The following is a 21,913-nucleotide window of genomic DNA, read 5'->3' on the forward strand; positions in this document are numbered from 1 at the left end:
GACTGGGGCTGGTGTAAGCAATACAGGGAATTTGGGAGGAGGACACGGGGGCAGTGCAAGAACCCCAGGGCAGCAGGGGCTTGTAAGCGTCTGGAACCAGGGACGGCGGAGTCCTGGGAAAGCCATGCAGCCTTTCTGCTAACTCTGAATAGCTCTCATCTTCCTCCTGTGCTGGCCCTCCGGCTCTTTGTGGCAGAACACAGCCCGCCACAGCTCTCACTCTTGCTCTTTAAAATATATTTTATTGATTTTTTTACAGAGAGGAAGGGAGAGAGCTAGAAACATCGATGAGAGAGAAACATCAATCAGCTGCCTCCTGCATCCCCCCTCCCCCCCCACTGGGGATGTGTCCGCAACCAGAATACATGCCCTTGACCGGAATTGAACCCGGGACCCTTCAGTCCGCAGGCTGACACTGAGCCAAACCGGTTTCGGCTCACACTTGCTCTTTAGTGCTCCTGCCCCTTGCGTAATTGGTCTTAGCTTAGGCTACTGCAGACTGGGTGGCTTAAACAACAGAAATTTATTCTCCCAGAGTCCTGGAGGCTGGAAACCCAAGCTCAGAGCTGGCACAGTTGGGTCTTGGTGAGGACTTACAGCCGCCTCCTCTCTTATGTCTTCATGTGGCAGAAGCTCTGCTCTCCTGTCTCTTCTAAAAAGGGCACTAATCTCATTACGAGGGCTCTACCTTCGTGACCCGATCTAAACCTATTTACCTCCCAAAAGGTCCCCTCTTCAAATACCATCATGTTGGGGTTAGGGCTTCAGCGAATGAATTTTGGGGAACACAATTCAGTCCATACCAACTGGCTACCTCTGAATCTCACTTAAGGCCCAGCCGGTGTGGGTCAGGGGTTGAGCGTTGACCTATAGGAAGTCATGGTTCAATCCCCAGTCAGGGCAACTGCCTGGGTTGTGGGTTCCATCCACAGTGTGTGTGTGTGTGTGGGGGGGGGAGTGCAGGAGGCAGCTGATCAATGATTCTCATCACTGATTTTTCTATTTCTCTCCCTCTCCTTTCCTCTTGCTAAGTGTCCCCCTGCCTGTCCGACTAGTCACTATGACGAACACTAACCACCAGGGGGCAGACGCTCAACGCAGGAGCTGCGGAGCTGCAATGACTTGGCAGAGGCAGTTCTCGGGTGATGCACCCCAAAACCAGAGAGGAGGGAGCCTGATGCTCGCAGGACTGAGTGATTCCATCTTCAGCCATGGATTATGTTGTTGCTGGGGCGTTGCCTCCAAATCTGGTTTACTGCACACTTGTGTGTGCGTTCCACACCCTATACAACAGCAACTTGGCAGAGTGCCCTCTTGCACTCCAGGACCCCTCAGGCACCTAGTAATGACGTCAGGTTATGACGTCACGTAGCAATGCCCAGCTTCCTCTCTCTAGCTACTAACCACCTTGGAGTTTCTCCAGCCCAACTTGCTTTATAGCCAGGTGCAAATATTTTACACTTTAACCAAATGTTTGTAAAACGTTTTCCAGGACCTTATCTCATTTGATCCTCACAGGAGTCCTGGAGTAGAAAATAGGAGACTCGGTAGAATACTATTTTCTTTTCATTAGCCAGAAAACAGAGATTTAGGAAGTTTAGAAACTTGACCCAACTGAAAAGAAGAAATGGTGGACTTTGAAAATGACTCCAGGTTTTCTCACTGTGCAGAATACAGTCAAACATTGCTGCAGTTAAATATTTCACCCTTTCTTCTCCCTGCGTGATCTACAATACTAATCTGCTTCATGTTGATATTTATTGCTGTGTTCTGACAATTACCTGAAAGAGAAGTTGGGGTGCTTCACTGGGCTGGAAAAAGTTTAGCTAAATCAGAAAGCAGGTCTAATTAAGCAAGTTTATTCTACATATATAAAAGGCTAAGTTGACTCGGGCATGCACAATACATATAAAGCCCTCCTGGCACCAATCGCAAGCATGTGTTTCCATCTGTCATTGTTGATCGTGAATTTGGTTGACACTTCTATTATAGAGAATGGGCAAATATCTATATTAAAGAATTTCTTCTAATTAATTTTCTTTCAATATGCACGAATTCATATACCAGGCCAGCAGCATTGAACATAAAAAGGGATAACTTGTGACAACAAAAACACAAAAGGGGAGGGCATGAAAGACTGAACTTGCACAGGGAAGGAGATAAGATGCAATCAGAAGAAAAAGGACTAGTGTATACAGGGTGGGGCAATAGTAGGTCTAGGGTTGTGAAAACACAAAACAGTTTATTCTTATATTATTTATTCATTATTGTATTATTTTCTTTTTAAAAATATTTTTATTGATTTCAGGGAGGAAGGGAGAGGGAAAGAGAGATAGAAACATCAATGATGAGAAAGAATCACTGATCAGCTGCTTACTGCATGCCCCCCCACTGGGGATCGAGCCTACAACCCAGGCATGTGTCCTGACCAGAATCAAACTGTGATCTCATGATTCATAGGTTGACACTCAACCACTAAGCCATGCCGGCTGGGCATTATTGTATTATTTTCCATACGAACAACTGAAAATCTACTTCTGTCCCACCCTGTATATGAAGCTTACATATTCCTAATGGTAACCACACAAAAATCTAGAACTGAGACACAGAACATAAAAAAAAAAAGGAAGAAACAGGAAAAACTCATACAATACCACCAAATTCAAATAACAGAAAAAACAAGAGAGAAGAAATATGGAGACTTAGAGCTCTCAGGGGGGGAAATGGCTATCAGAAGTCTTCCTATATCAATATTCACCCTAACTGTAAATGAGCTGAACTCACAAAATACTAGTAAGATGCACGGAGTAGTGGGTTGGATCAGAAAATAAAACCCAGCGATATGCTGCCCTCAGGAGACACTTCTCAGCTGCAAGGACAAACACAGACTCACAGTAGATGGGGTGGAAAATGATACTCCAAGCAAATGGCATCCAGAGAAAAGCAGGTGTAATCTTACTTGTAGTGACAAAGTAGATTTCAAGATAAAAAAAGGTAACAACAGACATAGATGGTCATTTTATAATGATTAAGAGGACACTACATCAAGGAGACATAACACATAAACATATGCACCAAACCTGGGAACACCAAAATATATAAAGCAACCATTAACAGAACTAAGGGAAGAAACTGCCAAAAACAAACAAACAAACAAACAAAAAAACAACAATTATAGCAGGGGACTAAATACCCATGACAGCAATGGATACAGTCATTCAAACAGAAATTCAATAAGGAAATATTGGCTTTAAGTGATACATCATACCAAATGGACATAATCAATATTTACAGAACTTTTCACCCCAGATACTACAAACCTATCCCACCGGAAACTGTGGGGGTTAATGGAAACAATGAATACAAACTGCCGACGTCACATCTGACAGATAGTATAGCTCTGTGTTAATAAAGTCCTTATTTGTATTATGGTAAAATGAATTTAACCTTTGGTTTTAGCGTGGGAGAACAAGGACATATGTTGTATTTTTTCTTCTTGGAACCAAAAGAATGCTAACTGATATACCTTCAAACCTTGACAATGAAGAATCAAAAGACCACAATTTCCAACAATATCAGAGAAGACAGTCCAAATTACCCTCCCCTTAAAACTAAAGATTCTAATTTTTTTTTAATATTAATTAATTTATTTTTTTAAAATATATTTTATTGATTTTGTATAGAGAGGAAGGGAGAGAGATAGAGAGCTAGAAACATCGATGAGAGAGAGTCATCGAACAGCTGCCTCTTGCACACCCCCTACTGGGGATGTGCCCACAACCAAGGTACATGCCCTTGACCGGAATCGAACCTGGGTCCCTTTAGTCCTCAAGCCGACGCTCTATCCATTGAGCCAAACCGGTCTCGGCTAAAGATTCTAATTTAAAGAGACAGCAAACCTTGAGCCCAGCGGTCAGGTTTAGCATTATCAGCTGTGGGACAGCCTGGCATTCTGTTCTCCTGACAAAAGGCAGCACCCTGCTTGGTCTGAATCTAATCCTAAGGACGAGTCTGACAAATCTGAATGTCTTGCATCACAGCTGGTCTGGACTCTTCACAAACTCCAGGGCGGGAGGGGGGCTGTTCTAGGGTAGCCAAATTCAATGTGTGAACTTTATTCAGACCCAACCAAACACAAGGAAAGAAAAAACAACAAAGGACCTTTTAAAAATTGTGGTTGAGTATGGATCCCATGTTGGATGAAGCTATGGAATGAGAGGTGATGTTCTTAGGTGTGGTAAAGTTTTTTGACTGTACAGACTAGTGAGTAGTTCTCAAAATATGATCACAGTCTCCAAAACCTGTTCAGGGGTTTCACAGAACCCTTTAAGAGGGTACACGAGGTCAAAACTAAGATCACAGTAATAATACTAAGACATGTGCCTTTTTCGTTGTATTGAATTTGCACTGATGGTGCAAAAAACAAGGACGTTAACTGCTGCTGGTGCCTTTGTACAAATCAAGGCTCCAGCACCAAGCTCACCGGTAGCCGCTGTATTTACTCTTCACCATAATGCAGTAGGGAAAATGCCTGTATCATTTAAGAATGTCATTGATGATGCAGTGAAAATCATCAACTTAAAAAAAAAAATCATCCTTGAGGACAGGTGTTTTTAATATTCTGTGATGAAATAGGAAGGATGCATACAGTACTGCTGCACACTTAAGTACAACAATTGTCTTGAGGAAAAGCAATTGTGTCATTGAGCTGTGTGCTGATTACCCACTTTTCCCCCATGGAACACCACTGTTACTTGAGTGAGCGCCAAACTATGGTTATTCCACTTGGGTATCTGGCAAGCATTTTCTAGAAAATTAATGAAATGAGCCCATTACTTCAGGAAAATCAAATAGTGTTTGTTGCCAATGACAAATTTTGAGATTACAAGCAAAAATTAGAATTTTGGAAAAGCTATATCCACCATCATGAACTTGACAGTGTCCCAATACTTAGTGATGCCAATATTAGTGAATGTGATTTTTGGATAATGTATAATGAAATATGTCAACATTTATGTTTAATTTGGTACAGAACCAATCATTTTCAAATAACTAATGCATGGTGCTATAAAATCATACATGGATAAAAGATCTATTCAAAGTGTAAGATAGATCAATCTTTTTAATTAGATTTCAGATTCCACATCGCAATTAATCCTATATAATAAAGAGGTAATATGCAAATTGACCTTCACACCCTTGCACAAGATGGCCGCCCCCATGTGGTCAAAAATAGCCATCACAAGATGGCTGGCAGGGAAGGACAGTTGTGGGCAATCAGGCCAGCAGGGCAGGGCAGCTAGGGGCGACCATGTCAGCAGGGGAGGGCAGTTGGGGGTGACCAGGCTGGCAGGGGAGGGCAGTTGGGGGCAATCAGGCCAGCAGGGGAGCAGTTAGCATCAATCAGGCTGGCAGTGGAGTGGTTAGGGGGTGATAAGGCTGGTAGGCAGGCAAGTGGTTGGGAGCCAGCAGTTTCAGATTGTGAGAGGAATGTATGATATCCCCCCCCAAACGGTCCCAGATTGGAGGACACCCTCTCCCCCAGTGCACAAATTTCATGCATTGGGCCTCTAGTCTTGACATAAAAGAGACTTGCACCCTGGCCAGTATTGCGAAGTAGTTAGAGCTGGCCCACATACGAAAGGGTTGCAGGTTTGATCTTTGCCCTGTCTCGCCTACCCCCACCAGAGCAAGTACAAGAGGCAACCAATCGCCGAAACTGGTTTGGCTCAGTGGATAGAGCATTGGCCTGAGGACTGAAAGGTCCCAGGTTCGATTCCGGTCAGGGGCATGTACCTTGGTTGTGGGCACATCCCCAGTAGAGGGTGTGCAAGAGGCAGCTGATCGATGATTCTCTCTCATCGATGTTTCTAACTCTATCCCTCTCTTTTCCTCTCTGTGGAAAATCAATAAAATATATTTTTTTAAAAAAAGAGGCAACCAATCGATGTGTTTCTTTTACATCAATCTCTCTGTCTCTCTCTCTCCCCATCCATTCGTCCTCCCCCCCTTCCACTCTCTCTAAAAATAAATGGAAAAATATCCTCGGTGAGAATTAACAAAAAGAAAAAAGAGAAAGAGACTTGCAAAAATTCAAGACGCCTTCTTCTCACCATTTTTTGTTATTGTTCTGTAATACACGGTTATTTTTAGTAAAACATGGTATTTATTTTAACATGTAATGAGGTTTTATTGTTATTTAAATTAACAAGTACATATTTCAAAATGCCTTCATTTTAATTTTTAATAGGGTAAATATTGAAAGACATTAAGCCACATAAACAAAAGTTTTTGGGGATCCTCCGTTTTTTCAGAGTGTGAAGGGAACCTGAAACTAACAAGTTTGAGGACCACTAGTGTAGGCGAATAATCTTGTCCTTGAATGACATGCTTAAGTATTCGGGGTGAAGTGGCATGATGAACGCAACCTACTTTCAGACAGTTACAGAGGGAAACATGTGCACTTATGGTGAAAGAGATGGAGTGGGTATGCAAGGTCAGAATAATGCAGGTATTTGTCGTTATTTCCCTTTTGACCATTTCTGTGGGTTTCAAAATTTTCAAATAAAAAATGTAATCAATTTAAAGAATTTAAAAAGATATATTGCTAGCCGAAGCAGGTTTGGCTCAGTGGATAGAGCGTCGGCCTGCGGACTGAAAGGTCCCAGGTTCGATTCCGGTCAAGGGCATGTACCTTGGTTGCGGGCACATCCTTATTAGGGGGTGTGCAAGAGGCAGCTGATCGATGATTCTCTCTCATCGACGTTTCTAACTCTCTATCCCTCTTTCTTCCTCTCTGTGGAAAATCAATAAAATATATATATTTTTTTAAAAGACATATTGCTATATTAATGTAAGGGCACCTTATACACCAAAATCCAAGTAAAATGTGATCCTCGGAAAGGTAAACTAAGGGCACTTGCTAAACTGAAGCACTGAGCTTCAGATTACAAGGTTTAATGGGGTGTCAACTACAGGAGCAAAGTCTGAGGCAATGCTTCTGCAACTGCAGCTGCATCGGAAAGCCTGGAGTGCTCATCAGGACACAGATTCCCGGTCCCACCTGCGGGAATTTTCATTGAGGGCAGGGGCGGGGGCTGAAAATTTAGAGTTCTAATAAATTCCCAAGTGATGTGATGCTGAGGTCCTCAGATCACATTGTGGGTAACACTAGCATCCCTCCCTAAAGCCTGGATTCTGTTACGGATTGAATTGTGCCCCTCAAGAAGATACACTGAAGTTCTGATCTCCAATACCTGTGGATGTCACCTTACTTGGAAATAGGGCTTTGTAATTGTAATCAAGTTAAGATGAGACCATTAGCTCTAACTGGTTTGGCTCAGTGGATACAGCGTAGGCCTGTTGACTGAAGGGTCCCAGGTTCGATTCTGGTCAAGGGCATGTACCTTGATTGCAGGCATGTCCCCAGTGGGGAGGGTGCAGGAGGAAGCTGATTGATGTTTCTCTCTCATTGATGTTTCTAGCTCTCTATCCCTCTCCCTTTCTCTCTGTAAAAAATCAATAAAACATATATATATTTTAAAATCACCAGAGCCCAGGCAATGTTTGAGCATCGACCTATGAATCAGGAGGTCTGGGATCCATTTCCGGTCAGGGGAATGCCTAGGTTGCAGGCTCAATCCCCAATAAAGGGCGTGTAAGAGGCAGCCAATCAATGATTACATTCTAAGTAGTCTAGTATCAGTAGTGCCTCTAGACACCCAGCAGAAGCCAATGTAAATCTCTGAAGGAATCTCTTTACCCCAGGTCTCAAAGAATATAAGCTCCTTGTAAAATAAATAAATAAATACATATATAATCTTTAAATTGCAAAGCATAAAATATACCTTGGTTGACAGCAACAGAAGCAAGACACCATTGGTTTAGACCTTCAAAAAAAGTTTAGATACTAGAATTATCAGACTCAGAATATAAAATAAATGTTTAATATGTTAAAGGAATAAAAGTTAATTTAAAATATATAGAAAGAGCCTGGCCAGCATGGCTCAGTGATTGAATGTCAACCTATGAACCTGGCAGTCACAGTTTGATTCCCTGACAGAGCAAATGCCTGGGTTGCAGGCTTGATCCCCAGTGTGGGACGTGCAGGAGGCAGCCAATCAATGATTCTCTCTCATCATTGATGTTTCTATCTCTCTCTCCCTCTCAGAAATCAATAAAAATATTTAAAAAATAAACTATGTAGAAGGAATAGAGACCACAAAATATGACTGGTTTTAAAACAGAACTAAATAAAATTTCCAAAATATAATTGGAATTTTAAAACCAATGACTATTTTCAACAGCTGATTACATATGGCTAAGAAAGCAGACATAAAAGTTATGACTATTTTACAGTAGAAACAGAAAAAGGAATTGGAATTAAGAAATGAAGATATATGGAAGACAGAGTAAGAACATCTAACATTATTTAATGAGAGGGCTACAAAAAGAGGAAAAAGGGAATGGGGTACAGATGTTAAAACTATCAAAAAAAATTTTAATTACGCCATTTTACATTTATTAAGTGACAGTTCAAAGCACAAATTTATATATTCTAAATACACTAAACAGGCCCTGATGGATAGCTCAGTTTGTTAGAGTATTGTCCTGGTATTCCAAGGTTTCAGGCTCAATCCCCAGTCAGGGCACATACAAGAATAAACCAATGAATGTATAAATAAGTATTGTAGAACAACAAATCTCTCTCTCTCTCTCTCTCTCTCTCTCTCTCTCTCTCAACAAATCTCTCTCTCTCTCCCTCTCTCTCTCTCTCTCTCTCTCTCTCTCTCTTTCTCGCTCACTCTCGCTCTCGCTCTCGCTCTCTCACTCTGTCTCTCCCTCCCCCCTCCCAGACTCTAAAAAAAAAGCAATCAATACACTAAGCATCTAATGAAGTCACACTGGTCTTCCACTGACATTTGATACATCAATAATGAGTGAAAGACATTAACTTTACAAGACCTTTAAACATGAATCATTAGTATAAAAACCGTGTACTTGTATGTAAACAATTTAATGGGGAACCCAATAAATTTGGGAAATTACTAAAATAAATGAACTCCTAAGCTAATATTGACTCAAGGAAACAGAAAATATATAACCATTGAAGAAATCACTCAGTGGTTTAAAATCTTGCCACAAAGAAAGCACCTGGATCTGATTTTAATTAATCTATTTTACATGCAAGAAAGATATTCCATCTTACACAAACTATTCCAGAGTACAAGAAAAGAGGATATACCCTATCTTCGATGAAGAGACAAGCATTATCTTTATACAAAAACCAGATTAGGACAATACAGCCAATACCCCTCACAAGCACAGCTTTTAAAAAGTTAACAAATTGAATCTGGAATTGTTCCAACTAAACAAAAATAAACCTAACTCTATGACCACATTGGGTTTCTCCAGGAAAGCAAAGTTAGTTCATGGTAAACTAACTAATACAATTTGCCACTTAATAAGTTTAAAGGCAAAAAAAAAAAAGAAGTTATAATCTCAATGGTGGCATTAGATAAAGTATAATATTCATTACAAAAACTGTTAGCAGATTAGGAAGAGAAGAAAACTTAGAGTGATAAAGAACATTTCTCAAAATCCTACAGGAAAAAAAAAAATCCTACAGCAAGCACAATACTTTATGGGAAAATATCGAAGAATTCCTTTTTAAATCAGGAATAAGGCAAGAATGTCTGCCTTTGCCACTTTTAGTCATTTTACACTAGAGATCATAACCAGGACAGTAAGAATAAGGGGGCAAAAAGGAATAGTAACTGGAAAGACACAACACTATGCTATTCTCAGATGACATAACTCTTTGTCTGGAAAGCCCAAAAGAATCGACAATTTGGCAAGACTGCATTCTTCTAAAAAATTTTAATAAAATACTAAATATAATGGCACCAACAAATATCAACAAATATCTAACATAATGCACAAGAAATTTACAGCAGATGGACAAAATTTTATTAAAATCAGTAAAGAAAGCCTAAATAGATATACATACCATGCTTAAGCCAGGAAAGTCCTTCACACACACGCCCACAACATACCCACCCGATGGGAAGAGCACTGGCCCGGCAGGAAAAACCCTGACTCCAAGTCCAAGTTTCCCACGGACTGGCTTGGTGACCTAATAAACGTCTCAAAGACGTAACTGAAACTCATTCATCGTTATGCCCCTGGTGCCCAGGGTAGCACCTGGCACAAAGCAAATGGTCAATAAGTGGACAGTGAATAAATAAATGAAATCAATTGATCTTGAACAAGGATGGAAGGCCTACCCACTGAAAAAGAGAAACTTGCCAATATCACTTACCTCTCTTCCTCAACCACCATGAGGGAAAAGATTAAAGTCATGAGTCTTAGGGTTGGAAGCCCGGAGCTCATTGCCTCCCATTAACACCGTTACTGGAAACCTTTTCCTTCTATCTAGCAAAAAATCTGTCTTCTAGTCACCCACTGGTCCTAGCCCAACCCTCTAACCACATAAGCAAAGCTCCTCTTTCTTCCACATCCTACCACTTCCAGAAACTGGAGACCTGGCCTCAAGTCCTGGCCTAGCCCATGAGGCTAGTGACCTTGATGAATGACCTCCTCTCTGATCGTGCCTTCCTTGTCTGTCAAACAACAGCCCGAAATCACTAAGTTCCCTTCTAGCTTCAAGACGCAGCATGGGAAACATTCCCTTGGTGTTCAAACCCTCATCATTTTAAACTATCCAATGGCATTTTAATTTCAATACTTTGTTACTTTTAGAATTGCTTCTTTTCCTAATGGGCCCATTCCTCTGCCCAGTTCACCGCAGGATCTACAGTCATATTTTCAATTCTTTCCTTTATTTACCTTTTTCATTTTAAAGGCTAAGTCTCCAGTGTGGTATTCCAAAGATGGCTGCAAATGACTTGCTACCCCTCCCAGTGAGGTCTCCCTCCCATTAAAGGGGTCTCCCTCCTCTCAAATCTAAGATGGCCTTAGTGACCTGCTTGGCCAATAGAATGTAGCGTAAGTTTCATCCTGGGACTTCTGAGACCCGGTCATAAAAAGTCTTGCAGTTTCTACTGATGCTTTTGGACACTCACTCTTAGGGCGCTGAGACACCACAGATGTGACTATCCAGCGGCCTCAACGCTGAGGAAATCACATGGAAAGATCATGGGAGAAGCCCTGAGACACATGGAAAGAAAGCTATGCCCAGCCTGCCACTGCCCTTTGCCTCATCCTAGTTGAGACCCCGACATCATGGAGCAGAGGTGAGTTTTGTGTGCTGTATGCTGTCCAAATTCCTGTTCCACAGAACCAGGGAGATAACAAAATGGCTTTGTTTTAGCTAAAATTCAGGGTAGTCTGGTAGGCAGCTGCTACAGCACTAGTTTACATCCTTGCAAAATGATTCTATCTCTGTTTTGTCTTCTGGGCAAATTCTCCTATAGTTAAAAGCTCAACTCTACATTTTTAAGGGGACTGCTGTTTCGTTTTACTAAAAAAAAATTGAGGTTTTAAAATTCCATCTTATTATGAGAGGGCTTTCAGATTATATTGTCAGAAATAGAAATCAAATGTTTCATTTTACAGATGAGAAAACTGAGACTTAGAGAGGTTAGACTTGCCATGGTCACAAATGGAGTTTCTATAAATTTATTGTTTAAAAAGAATCTTTTAACCCCGAAGGGAAAATAATAAGTTATCATTCACTCCACACAAAAATTTAAACACCTACTGTGAACTTAGAACTGCTCTAGGCACTGAGAAAACAGCTGTGAACAGGATCAAATCTCCAAAGACAAGGAGATCAAACCCTAGTGGAGAGACAGACCACAAGCAAGTAAGCAAGTGAATTAAAAAGCATAGTCTCAGGGAGTAGTGAGAGGACAGAGTGGGTGGGGTGTATTTTGGAGAAGATGGTCAGGAAAGGCCTCTCCTACAAAGGTGACAGGTGAGCAGAGACCATTACGGAAAGAGGGAGAGAGGAGTGTGCTCCTGCAGAGAAAACAAGTTGGTCACGTTCTGGGAACAATGAGGAGGAGGATGGTCCCTAGTAAGGGAGGGAGGAGCAATATAAAGCGAAGTCAGGGCAGGGGGCAGGCCTTGCTCAATCTTGTTGAGGATGGTAAGGAGCTTGAATTTTACTCTTAGTGTGACTCAAAGTCTCTGGACAGCTTTTATTTATTAATTAATTTATTTATTTATTTATTTAATATTTTATTGATTTTTTTATAGAGAGGAAGGGAGAGGGATAGAGAGCTAGAAACACCAACCAGGTGCCTCCTGCACACCCCCTCGTGGGGATGTGCCCGCAACCAATGTACATGCCCTTGACCGGAATCGATCCTGGGACCTTTCAGTCCGCGGGCCGACGCTCTATCCACTGAGCCAAACCGGTTTTAGGACAGCTTTTATATAGCAGGTGAAAGACATGATTTACATTACATCTTAAACAAACCCCTGGAGGTACAGGCGAGGAGCTGGGAGAACAATTTGGAGGGTTTTGAAGTGGGGCAGAGAGCAATAATTGGGGTTAGAACAGGGCGGTGACAGTGGAGGAGGGAGTCGATTGGATAGGGAGGATTTTGAAGGTGCAGCTACTTGGGCTCACTGGTGAGATTGAATCCCACAGCTTCCAGGGCCTGGCCTGAAGAGGATGCAGAGCCTGCTGAATTCTGAGACGTCCTCAGATGGACACATGGGGACCACTAGAGATCAGCCTCACGCTCTCATAGTTAAAGTCCTTTCACGTTTCTGTAAATCCACCGGGCGTCCCAGCATCAGCTGACTGTTTCACAGTGCCTCTCAGTCCAATATTCTGTCTGACAGGTTTCACCTTGACAGTCAAAACCCCAACATTTTACACAGATCCCAATTAGGCAGGCCATCTGTGAAAGGCTCTTGGCTGGACAATGGGTTGCGGGAGTTCAATTATGCCATTCATAACTCATAATAAATAAGGGTTGAAATCTCTCAGAATAGAGAGGCTCTACAGCCAATCATGGGAACCGCAGGCAAGTCCATGTCTTTTCATTTCACTGGGTGATGTGGTACTGACTCAGCACTTTTCAAGCTTCATAGGGATCTTGTAGGTCACAAGTGGGACCTGGGACTCTGCATTCCTGGCTAGCTGCTGGTGATGCCAGTGTTGGTGGAATGCATGCAGGCTACAATTTGAGTAGCAAGGTCCTGACTCATTCGTGACCCAATATGTACTGAGTGGGCACCTACTACACCAGGACTGTGCGGGAGACAAAGAAACAGATGTGGTCCGTAAGGGGAGGTAAAATGCACAGACACCACTCATCGGTACAGTGTGGATGTGCCACTTGGAGACCTAGAGGTCAGAGTCATTCTTCAGTTAGGGGCCCACGCCGCCATGGAGAAAGACAGATGAGACAAACACTTAGAGCACAATGAAGGTCACAGGGCACCTTCGAGGGCTTAGCCACAGAACAGCACCAGTTCTTTACAACTGCTGATTTCTCCACAAAAGTAAGACCTTTTTAAAAATATAATTTCTTTATTGATTTAAGAGAGGAAGGGAGAGGGAGAGATAGAAACATCAATGATTAGAGGATCATTGATTGGCTGCCTCCTGCATGCCCCCTACAGGGAATCAAGCCCACACCTGGGCATGAGCCCTTGACTGGAATCAAACCAAAAACCCTTCAGTCCGCAGGCATATATTCTATCCACTGAGCCAAACCAGCCGGGGCAAAAGTCAGACCTTTTTAAACTCACAAACGGAATAAAGAAAAGGGGTCAAAGGGGAATGAGAAATTTTTCTAAAGTGGTAAAGGCGTGTGTTAGGAGTTTTCCAGTTGCAAGAGGGGGCGGGAAATCCCATTTTACACCAACTTTAGCAACAAAAGAAGACATTTAGAGAATTTGAAAAGCTGGCTCAGATTCATTCACTCAACATATATGGTGGTTACTGGGGCTGTTCACAGATGTTTAGTAAACCTGTAATTATCCAACCATGTTAATCCAGGCGTGGCCATATGGTTTTCTTTGGCCAATGAAATGTGAGCAGAAGTGACATGTGTCACTCCTAGTTAGAGCACTGAAGAGACAGTGCATGATTCCCATTTTTCTTTCTCTACCCCAGTGAATCCTGCTGCCTCCGTGGCAATGAAACACCCTACGACAAAGGAGATGCGGTCAGCCTGGGGCTCTAAGGATTCCCACAGGCCAGGCTGAGGGATCCCACTGGTGCACAAATCCATGCACTGGGCCTCTAGTATGTATCTAACTACCCATCTTCCATTCCATTAGGGCCTTCCCATGCCCAGAAATGAAAACATCCCCATAGATCCGCTACAAATGCCCTTAGTTCTTAATTGGTTCTCAGAAAATTTCCCACAGACGCCAAGAATCCTGGTAACCGGATAGGATGTGTGTGGCTCATCCTTGGTGCCACCATATACAGTGACTACTACGTGGCCAAGTCTTCCCTTGCCCCAGCCCCAGCCCCAGCCCCTTAAACCCCCTAAGACCAGGGTTGGCAAACTGCGGCTTGCGAGCTACATGTGGCTCTTTGGCCCCTTGAGTGTAGCTCTTCCACAAAATGCCATGGCCTTGGTGAGTCCATTTTGAAGAAGTGGCGTTAGAAGAAGTTTAAGTTTAAAAAATTTGGCTCTCCAAAGAAATTTCAATCGTTGTCCTGTTGATGTTTGGCTCTGTTGACTAATGAGTTTGCCAACCACTGCCCTAGGAAAACACACAAATACAACACAACACAAAGTGACAGACCAGGTGGCAACCGAGGGCCTGACACCCTTCTCTTTCTTCCCAGGGCTCTTCCTAATAATACCACATCATAAACACACCAAGGAAGACAGTCCCCACTTCGGCAGGGAGGACTGAGCCAGTAATAACCCGGTGAGACCCTCCCTCTATTTGAAGCTAACCTTCAAATAAGACACAGCTGGAAGAAGTATGTAAAAGCTACTTCTCAATAGGCAGGTGGGATTCTCAAACAAAGGACAAAGTAGCAGAACAGCGAAACCTAAGCTGGTATTTTTCACTGCCTTGAGGATACTCCTGCTATAAATAAACACGAGCACTGGGCCAGCTGGGGGGAAGGGAGGGGAGGGGGTCTGCAGGAGCACTGCTCCTAAAGCTAATGTCTTAAGAAAACCTCCAAGGTAGTGCTGGCCAACACTTGTCTTACAGATGGGGACCTGGGCCCGGGGGCAGTCTGACCTCAGGACTCTGACATTGAGTCAGACCAGCGCTAGAGATAGAACCCAAATATGCTTCCAGCCCAGCATCTTCCCTCTCACAATTCAATTTAAATATTTACCAGCTCCTGCCCTGTATCACAACACCGTGCCAGGAAATAACTCCTCAACCAGCCCGAACCCTCCATTAACAGGATCATTTTTCTGCATTCCACTTTTTAAAAGCATGCCCCAAGGGAAAGCAAACTTATGTTTAAGACTTTATGGTCCTTCTCTTCTTTCCCACTTGTTTTGCAGCAGTTGGGGACCATCGTGGGGATGACCCACTTTCCTTCTACTTCGCCCCAGTTATGCATCGCTGACCCACGGACTTCATGTTTCAATCACAGTCCCAGCACTTGGCCAAATTTTCAGCCACAAACTAAGGTTCTATTTTATTTTTTATTTTTATTTATTTATTTATTTATTTTAATATATTTTATTGATTTTTTACAGGGAGGAAGGGAGAGAGATAGGGAGCTAGAAACGTCCATGAGAGAGAAACATCGACCAGCTGCCTCCTGCACACCCCGCACTGGGGATGTGCCCGCAACCAAGGTACTGTACATGCCCTTGACTGGAATCGATCCTGGGACCTTTCAGTCCACAGGCTGACGCTCTATCACTGAGCCAAACCGGTTTCGGCAATCCTGCCTAAGTCTTGAGTTGTTTGTAAAGATAACAAGATATAGCCCTGGCTGGTTTGCTCAGTGGTTAGAGTGTCAGCCAGGGATTGAATGGTCAAGGGATCAGTTCCTGGTCAAGAGCACATACCATGGGTGCAGTGCCTAGGGCACATATGGGGGGCAACCAGTCGACGTACCTCTCTCATTTAGATGTTTTCTCTCTCCCCTCCTCCTCCCTCTCTCCTACTTTCTCTAAAAATCAATGGAAAAAATATTCCAGGGATATTTCCATTGACTTCCGTCTTCTGGGGATAATGCCGGCAGACTTATCTGCTTAGCCCAGGACCTCTGATTTCCTTCAACACAACCACCCTTTACAGAGTGCCCTCAGGTGCTAGGTACTTCAAAAAAAGAGTCCTGTAAGGGGGCAACAGGTTGGAGAGGGAAACGAGCCACAATCACTGACCTGAAAACACTCACAAACTCCACAGCACCAGCTGGCTGTCCTAGGTGCCATCAGCTCGTCCTGAGGCCTCTGGTTAGAAGGAAGACTCCCCTCCATCCTCAGAACATAGTACTAGGTCTTCCTGAAATGTTCTCTGAGGTGACAGAGGCTTATAAAACCATGAAAAAATTGCTTATGGAAAATGGGGCTTGTGAACAAAAATCATAACGCTTCATACCAGAGACTGTGGGAGCTTGAAAGAGATCAATTTTAGGGCCACAGTCAAGCTGGTGTACAGAAGCGGAGAGGGTATCGGACCAAAACTCCAGAACCTGTTTCTTCACCAGTTCACCTCATGTCATCGGGCAAGGCATTCCCTCTGCAGCTTTACAGATGAGACAAGAGGACAGGAGCAATGGGTTTTATTAGCAATAAAACCCGTACACTCTGCATGTTCTATTTTATCTAAAACCCCAATATATAAAACAAAAGGGGCGTTGCTGGTGCTGACTTAGGGCTGGGGAGCCCAGATCTGTGTGCCCTCAGGAAAGCCAGTTGGAAAACCACAGGAATAGATTAAGTCAGAGAGCCCCTTCCAGAACTCTTTTTTTTTTTTTTTTTTTTTTTTCAGAGAGGAAGGGAGAGGGAGAGAGAGAAAATCAATGATGAGAATCATCGATCAGCTGCCTTCTGCATGCCCCACACTGGAGATCGAGCCCCAACCTGGGCACATGCCCTCGACCAGAATGGAGCCTGGGACCTTTCAGTCCGCAGGCTGATGCTCTATGCACTGAGTCACACCGGCCAGAGCCCCTTCAGAACTCTTACATCCTCTTAGGTACCAGGTAGGGCAGGAAGAAGAAATCATCATTTATTTACTGCTCTTCGTGGTGCCTGGCCATTTATATATGTTATGTCATTGAAATCTTTGCACAGAAACATCAGGTGGACTAGCCTGTGAACTAGGATCTCTTGTAAATTGCGATTTGTTGGCAAGAAGCAGGACTGGGATTTGAACCAAGGGTGTTGTGATTCTCAATGCAGTATTCCTACTCCTTGCTAAGAGGTATGGTGATATTTAGGCTAAATCCATGATTTCCTTCAATTATAAATATAATGTATATATATACATGTAGAGAAAAAGATCTTGAAGATTATACCTCTCAAAATGATAATTAGCCATCTCTGAGTCATTGTCTAATTTTCTTATAATGAACATCTGTTCATTATAAGAAACTTAAGTACCTGTAAGGAAGGTACTACTTACAAGAAACAGATACTGCTTATGAAAGTGGTTTTTGTTGTTAATGCTCTTGGAGGCTATTTTTTCCATTGATCTTTAGCGAGAGTGGAAGGGAGGGAGCAATAGAGAGAGAGAAACATCGATGAGAGAGACACATCAACCAGTTGCCTCCCTATCGAACCTACAACCCAGGTACGTGCCCTTGACAGGGAACCAAACCCAAAACCCTTCTATGCGTGGGCCAGAACTCTAACCACTGAGCTCACTGGCCAGGGCTAAAGCGGTTTTACTAATTCCCCGCTGAAATGCCATGCTGGGTTTCTATGGAGAACTAAGGACTGGCCGGGGACGGGGACAGGTGATACCTCTGACCTTCTGGAGCTGACAGTGGGAATAACAATCCGAACCCCACAAAACTCACTTGAGAGGATCTTGGCTGACTTGAGGGGCAGTTTCCCATAGTCATCGAAGGTCTCTGAAGCTCTACCTCGGGGAAGTGATTTAGTTTTAGAAAGTAAAAGCAAGTCCCCGGTACCCCTCCCAAATACACACCTTCCTCTCTAGCCCTTCAATTGCCTTGTGTAGCTGGGGGTACGTGAATAAAATAAAAAAACGGTCACATGGACGACCCCAGCCCAGAAGCCCACGCTCCCCAGCCCAATTGTATCTACAGAGAGTGAGCCCCCAGCCGGGCGGACCCGCCCAGAAGCCACAGGCCAGGATGAAGATCACAGCACTCCTTCAGGAGAGCAATCACCACCCTGAGGCAAAGCAGGCTTTGGTCAGGCATGAGGCGGGGCAAGGCGTGCCAGCTTCTTCCCTGTATTATTCATGCCAGCGCTGCCCGCAGAAAGCTCTTAAATATTTAACATGCCACCTCGGGGTACAGCACAAACCCCCGGCAGTAGCAACAGCTGTGGAGGGGCCTGCAGGGAAGGAGGGACCTGGGGCTGAGGCACGCTCTCTGGCTTTGGGGGGAAAGCCCAGAATGGTGGCCAGGAAGACAATGCCGAGAGAGACTTCAGAAGGCTGCCCCTGCCTGCTTCTCTGAAACCCAGTCAAGAACTGCAGGAAATGGGAGATGTTCCCCAACGTAGGGAGAGGATGGTGCCTGATCAAGGGAGTCCAGACAAAGGAAAAGCCTGAGGGACACCTCCCAGTCTGCCCCCCAACCCCACCCCAATGTCAGCCCTGGTTCTACCGAGCAGGCATCAAAATCTGTCCTGACTCCGGCGAGAATGTAGGGAACGAGAAGACCTGGGACAGCCATGTCTATCTCCAAAGGGGGATAAATCCAGGAGGGAAGCAGCTCTTCCAATGTATCTCCTCAGCTCTGGGGCTTGACAGAGAAAAACGACCCCCACGCCCACACCAGGGACTTCACACAGGCCTCACCCCGGATGACTCCGCTCTGAAGGCCGGGAGATGCCATCGCAGGGCCCAGGTGGCTGTCCCTCGGACATTTCCCCGTAACGGCCCGGAGAGGTCTGCCCCTCCCTCTCCCCATGCCCCCCGCCAGCGGGATCGGACACGGAGGACTCGCCTGGGCTGCTGTCAATGGGAGAAACCTAAAAAGGAGTGTTTTCAGCCCCACGGGGAGCCCCGCCTCCATCTCTCCACCCTTCCCCGCGCGCGGACCCCTGCAGGCAGCGCCCCGGGCTCATCGGGGCCTCTTTTCTGTCATTTCCCCGTTTGACCGAAGCCTGGCGGCGGCCCGCGGAGCGCGGCGCCGGGCGACCCCAGCCGGCACCTCTCCCGAAGGGGACGCGCGGGTCCCCGCGGCGCGCCCACCCGGGGCCGCGGCGACCCCCACCGGCCGCGGGAACAAAGCGCCCGGGCGCCTGGCGCTCGCGGCCCCGCCCGGCGGCCCCCGGAGCCGGGCCGGCCGGAGGGACAGCTCGCCGGCGACCTCGGCCGCTACTGTACCTGCTAAAATTAGCGGCCGCCGCCGCGTATTAATAGCCGCAGCGCCGGGCGGACGCCGCCGAGGGCCGCGCGGAGCGGGAGGGAGGGCAGGGCGCGGGGAGGAAGGCCACTTACACCACCAGCCTGGAGATGATCCATGACACCATGGCGGGCGGGCGGGCGGCCCGGGCGGGCGGGCGGCTGCGGGCGCGGGGCTGCGGGGCGGCGGGCGGCTGCGGCGCTGCGGGCACGTCCTTTCGCGCACGGCCGCGGCCGCCAGACTGAGCGCGCGCCCCGCCGCCCTGCGCCCGCCCGCGCGTCGGCGCAGCCGCGGCACACGCTGCGGCGGCCCCAGCCCCCGGGGCCCGGGGGGCCCGCGGCGATTGGGCGGCCAGCGGGGCGCGCACCGGCTTGACCCGCCCCGCCCGTTCGCCCCGGCCCGCCCGCCGGTCTCGGGCAGCTCCTCCGTGCGCCCTGGGCACCGGCCGCTCCAGGGGCGCCCTGAGGTGGCCCCGCCGGCTGGGCACGGAGCTGGCTGCCGCCCCACCCGCAGTGCTAGGGGTGGGGGAACGGAGGCGTGGACTTGGACCTTGGGAATCTGTCTACCTGTTCCCGGTTGGGATTCAGGCGTCCATCCCTTCCTCAGACACAGCGCTAGCCTCCCGAGGGGCTTCCGCCTACCCCTCCCATCTGCCCCCACGTCTGGGCATCTGCCTACCTGGTCCAAGCTCTGCCTACAGACTCCCTGCCCCCACCGTTCCCCAGACATCCGCGGGGCTCTCTTTGCTTCAGACGTTTGGAACAGCAAACATATGTGCTGTTTCCTCGTCCCTGTCCATGCTGTCCATACGCCTCCGCTTTTCTGAGGCTCAGCTAGAAGGTTGCTTCCCGGGGAAGGCCTTTTGCAAGGGGCTGCCCAGTATTTGGTGTGGAATTGTTCAGAGGTACGACCTGGCCAGGAGGAAGCTAGAGCACCACTGTCCTGCCGAGCCATTGGGAGTCTTAGGCAAAAGGGAAAAGGTGCATTCTGTACACACTCTTTTTTTTTAATATTTAAAAATACCTATTACATTTCTTTATCTTGATTACTGCATCTTATGGCACTCCCTTACGTTTTGCCCCTGGACAAGTGCCTCTCTCTCCTCACCCTGGTCCTGGCCCTTATCACGTAGGTCCTTGCACACTGTTCCCTTATGCTTGGAAAACCTTTGTCCCCTGCTCCTCAGCTCTGCTGCTGCCTTCCTCACCTCCTGCTCCGGTGCTCCCTAAGAGCACTGCTCTCCTTTGCTGATGCTCAAGTGATGTATAATTCAGTGTCCGATATGAGAGGTGCAGGAGAGAGCTGGCAGTGGCAAGGAAACCTCAAGCTTTGGCAAAAGGGGGCTGGAAATGTACCACAATAAGGGTCTATGACAAGGATCTCCAAAGAACCCATAAAATACCTGTCGTGTGTGTGTGTGTGTGTGTGTGTGTGTGTGTTTTGTTGTTGTTGTTAATCCTCACATGAGGATATTTTCCCATTGCTTTCTAGAGAGAGTGGAAGGGAGGGAGGAAGGGGAGAGAGAAAAAGAGAGAAACAGATGCAAAAGAGACACCTCCACTGGTTGCCTCCCCTACACTCCCTGACCAGGGCAGGGGATTGAACCTGCAACCCAGGTGCATACCCTTGACCGGGAATCAAACCTGAGACCCCTTGGTGCACAGGTCCAATCCTCTAACCCAGGGGTCCTCAAACTTTTTAAAGTGGGGGCCAGATCACGGTCCCTCAGAGAGCTGGAGGGCCGGACTATATGAACTACTAATTCCTACTGTAACACCTCGGCTGCGCTCACTGCCCAAAAAACCTGGCGGGCCGGATCAGACTCCTCTGCGGGCCGCATGTGGCCCGCGGGCCATAGTTTGAAGACCCCTGCTCTAACCCCTTAACAACATTGGCCAGCTGTAATATTTGTTGAAATGCTGTCTTGACCCAGTTTTGAGGCCCTGGCTAGAGGTGGGTCAGTTTCCCTTCTTAGGCAGCCAATTAGGTCCACACCCCAACCACCTCTCTTATCGGGTTGTCAAATCCAGGCCTCTGTACACCCGTCCTAATCTCCCAGGACCAGGTACCAGACAACCAGGGGCAGCCCCTGTGCCTGAGAGCCCACGGGAATTATTCAGATCAGCCAATCAGACTGCTTGTCAGCCTGGTCCTTTTCTCCTGCAGAAACCACAGTTACACTCTCTCCCTCTGCCTTGCAACCCGCCCATGTTTAACCTGAGTGGCCCTGCATGCATGCGGCGTTCTGTCCAGGGAACTGTGAGTGTAAGAACACTGTAAAGCTTTCTGGTGTCTTTCTCTTGATCTGTGTCTAACTCACCATACCTTTCCCAAGGTAATAGGGTTAAGGCAATAGCCCACAGGAGAAAGCTTGGACACCTGCCAGGCAGACCAGCACAGTACCAAGCCAAGGGGACCTTCCTGGGGCCTCCCCTCCCCCCC

At 46.2% G+C, this 21,913-nt stretch overlaps 1 protein-coding gene across 8 annotated transcripts in view; it reads right to left on the reverse strand.

Moving 5' to 3' along the window:
• REEP1 (receptor accessory protein 1) overlaps nt 1–19,757 on the reverse strand; it is an 85,916-nt gene extending 66,159 nt beyond the window's left edge. For 3 of the 8 annotated variants that reach the window (XM_084900281.1, XM_084900279.1, XM_084900277.1), the window contains exon 1: nt 18,922–18,990. In XM_084900281.1, coding sequence (XP_084756407.1) covers nt 18,922–18,989 — 68 coding nt within the window. In that variant the 5' untranslated portion in view covers nt 18,990. Of the gene's footprint in view, nt 1–18,921; nt 18,991–19,566 lie in introns of those variants that run through there. The other 5 variants (XM_084900282.1, XM_084900275.1, XM_084900280.1 and 2 more) reach the window with 3 other exon arrangements.
• Nucleotides 19,758–21,913: the final 2,156 nt, after the last annotated feature.

The sequence above is a fragment of the Pipistrellus hanaki genome (assembly GCF_964339955.1).
Source record: "Pipistrellus hanaki genome assembly, chromosome: 12".
NCBI classification, from domain to species: domain Eukaryota; kingdom Metazoa; phylum Chordata; class Mammalia; order Chiroptera; family Vespertilionidae; genus Pipistrellus; species Pipistrellus hanaki.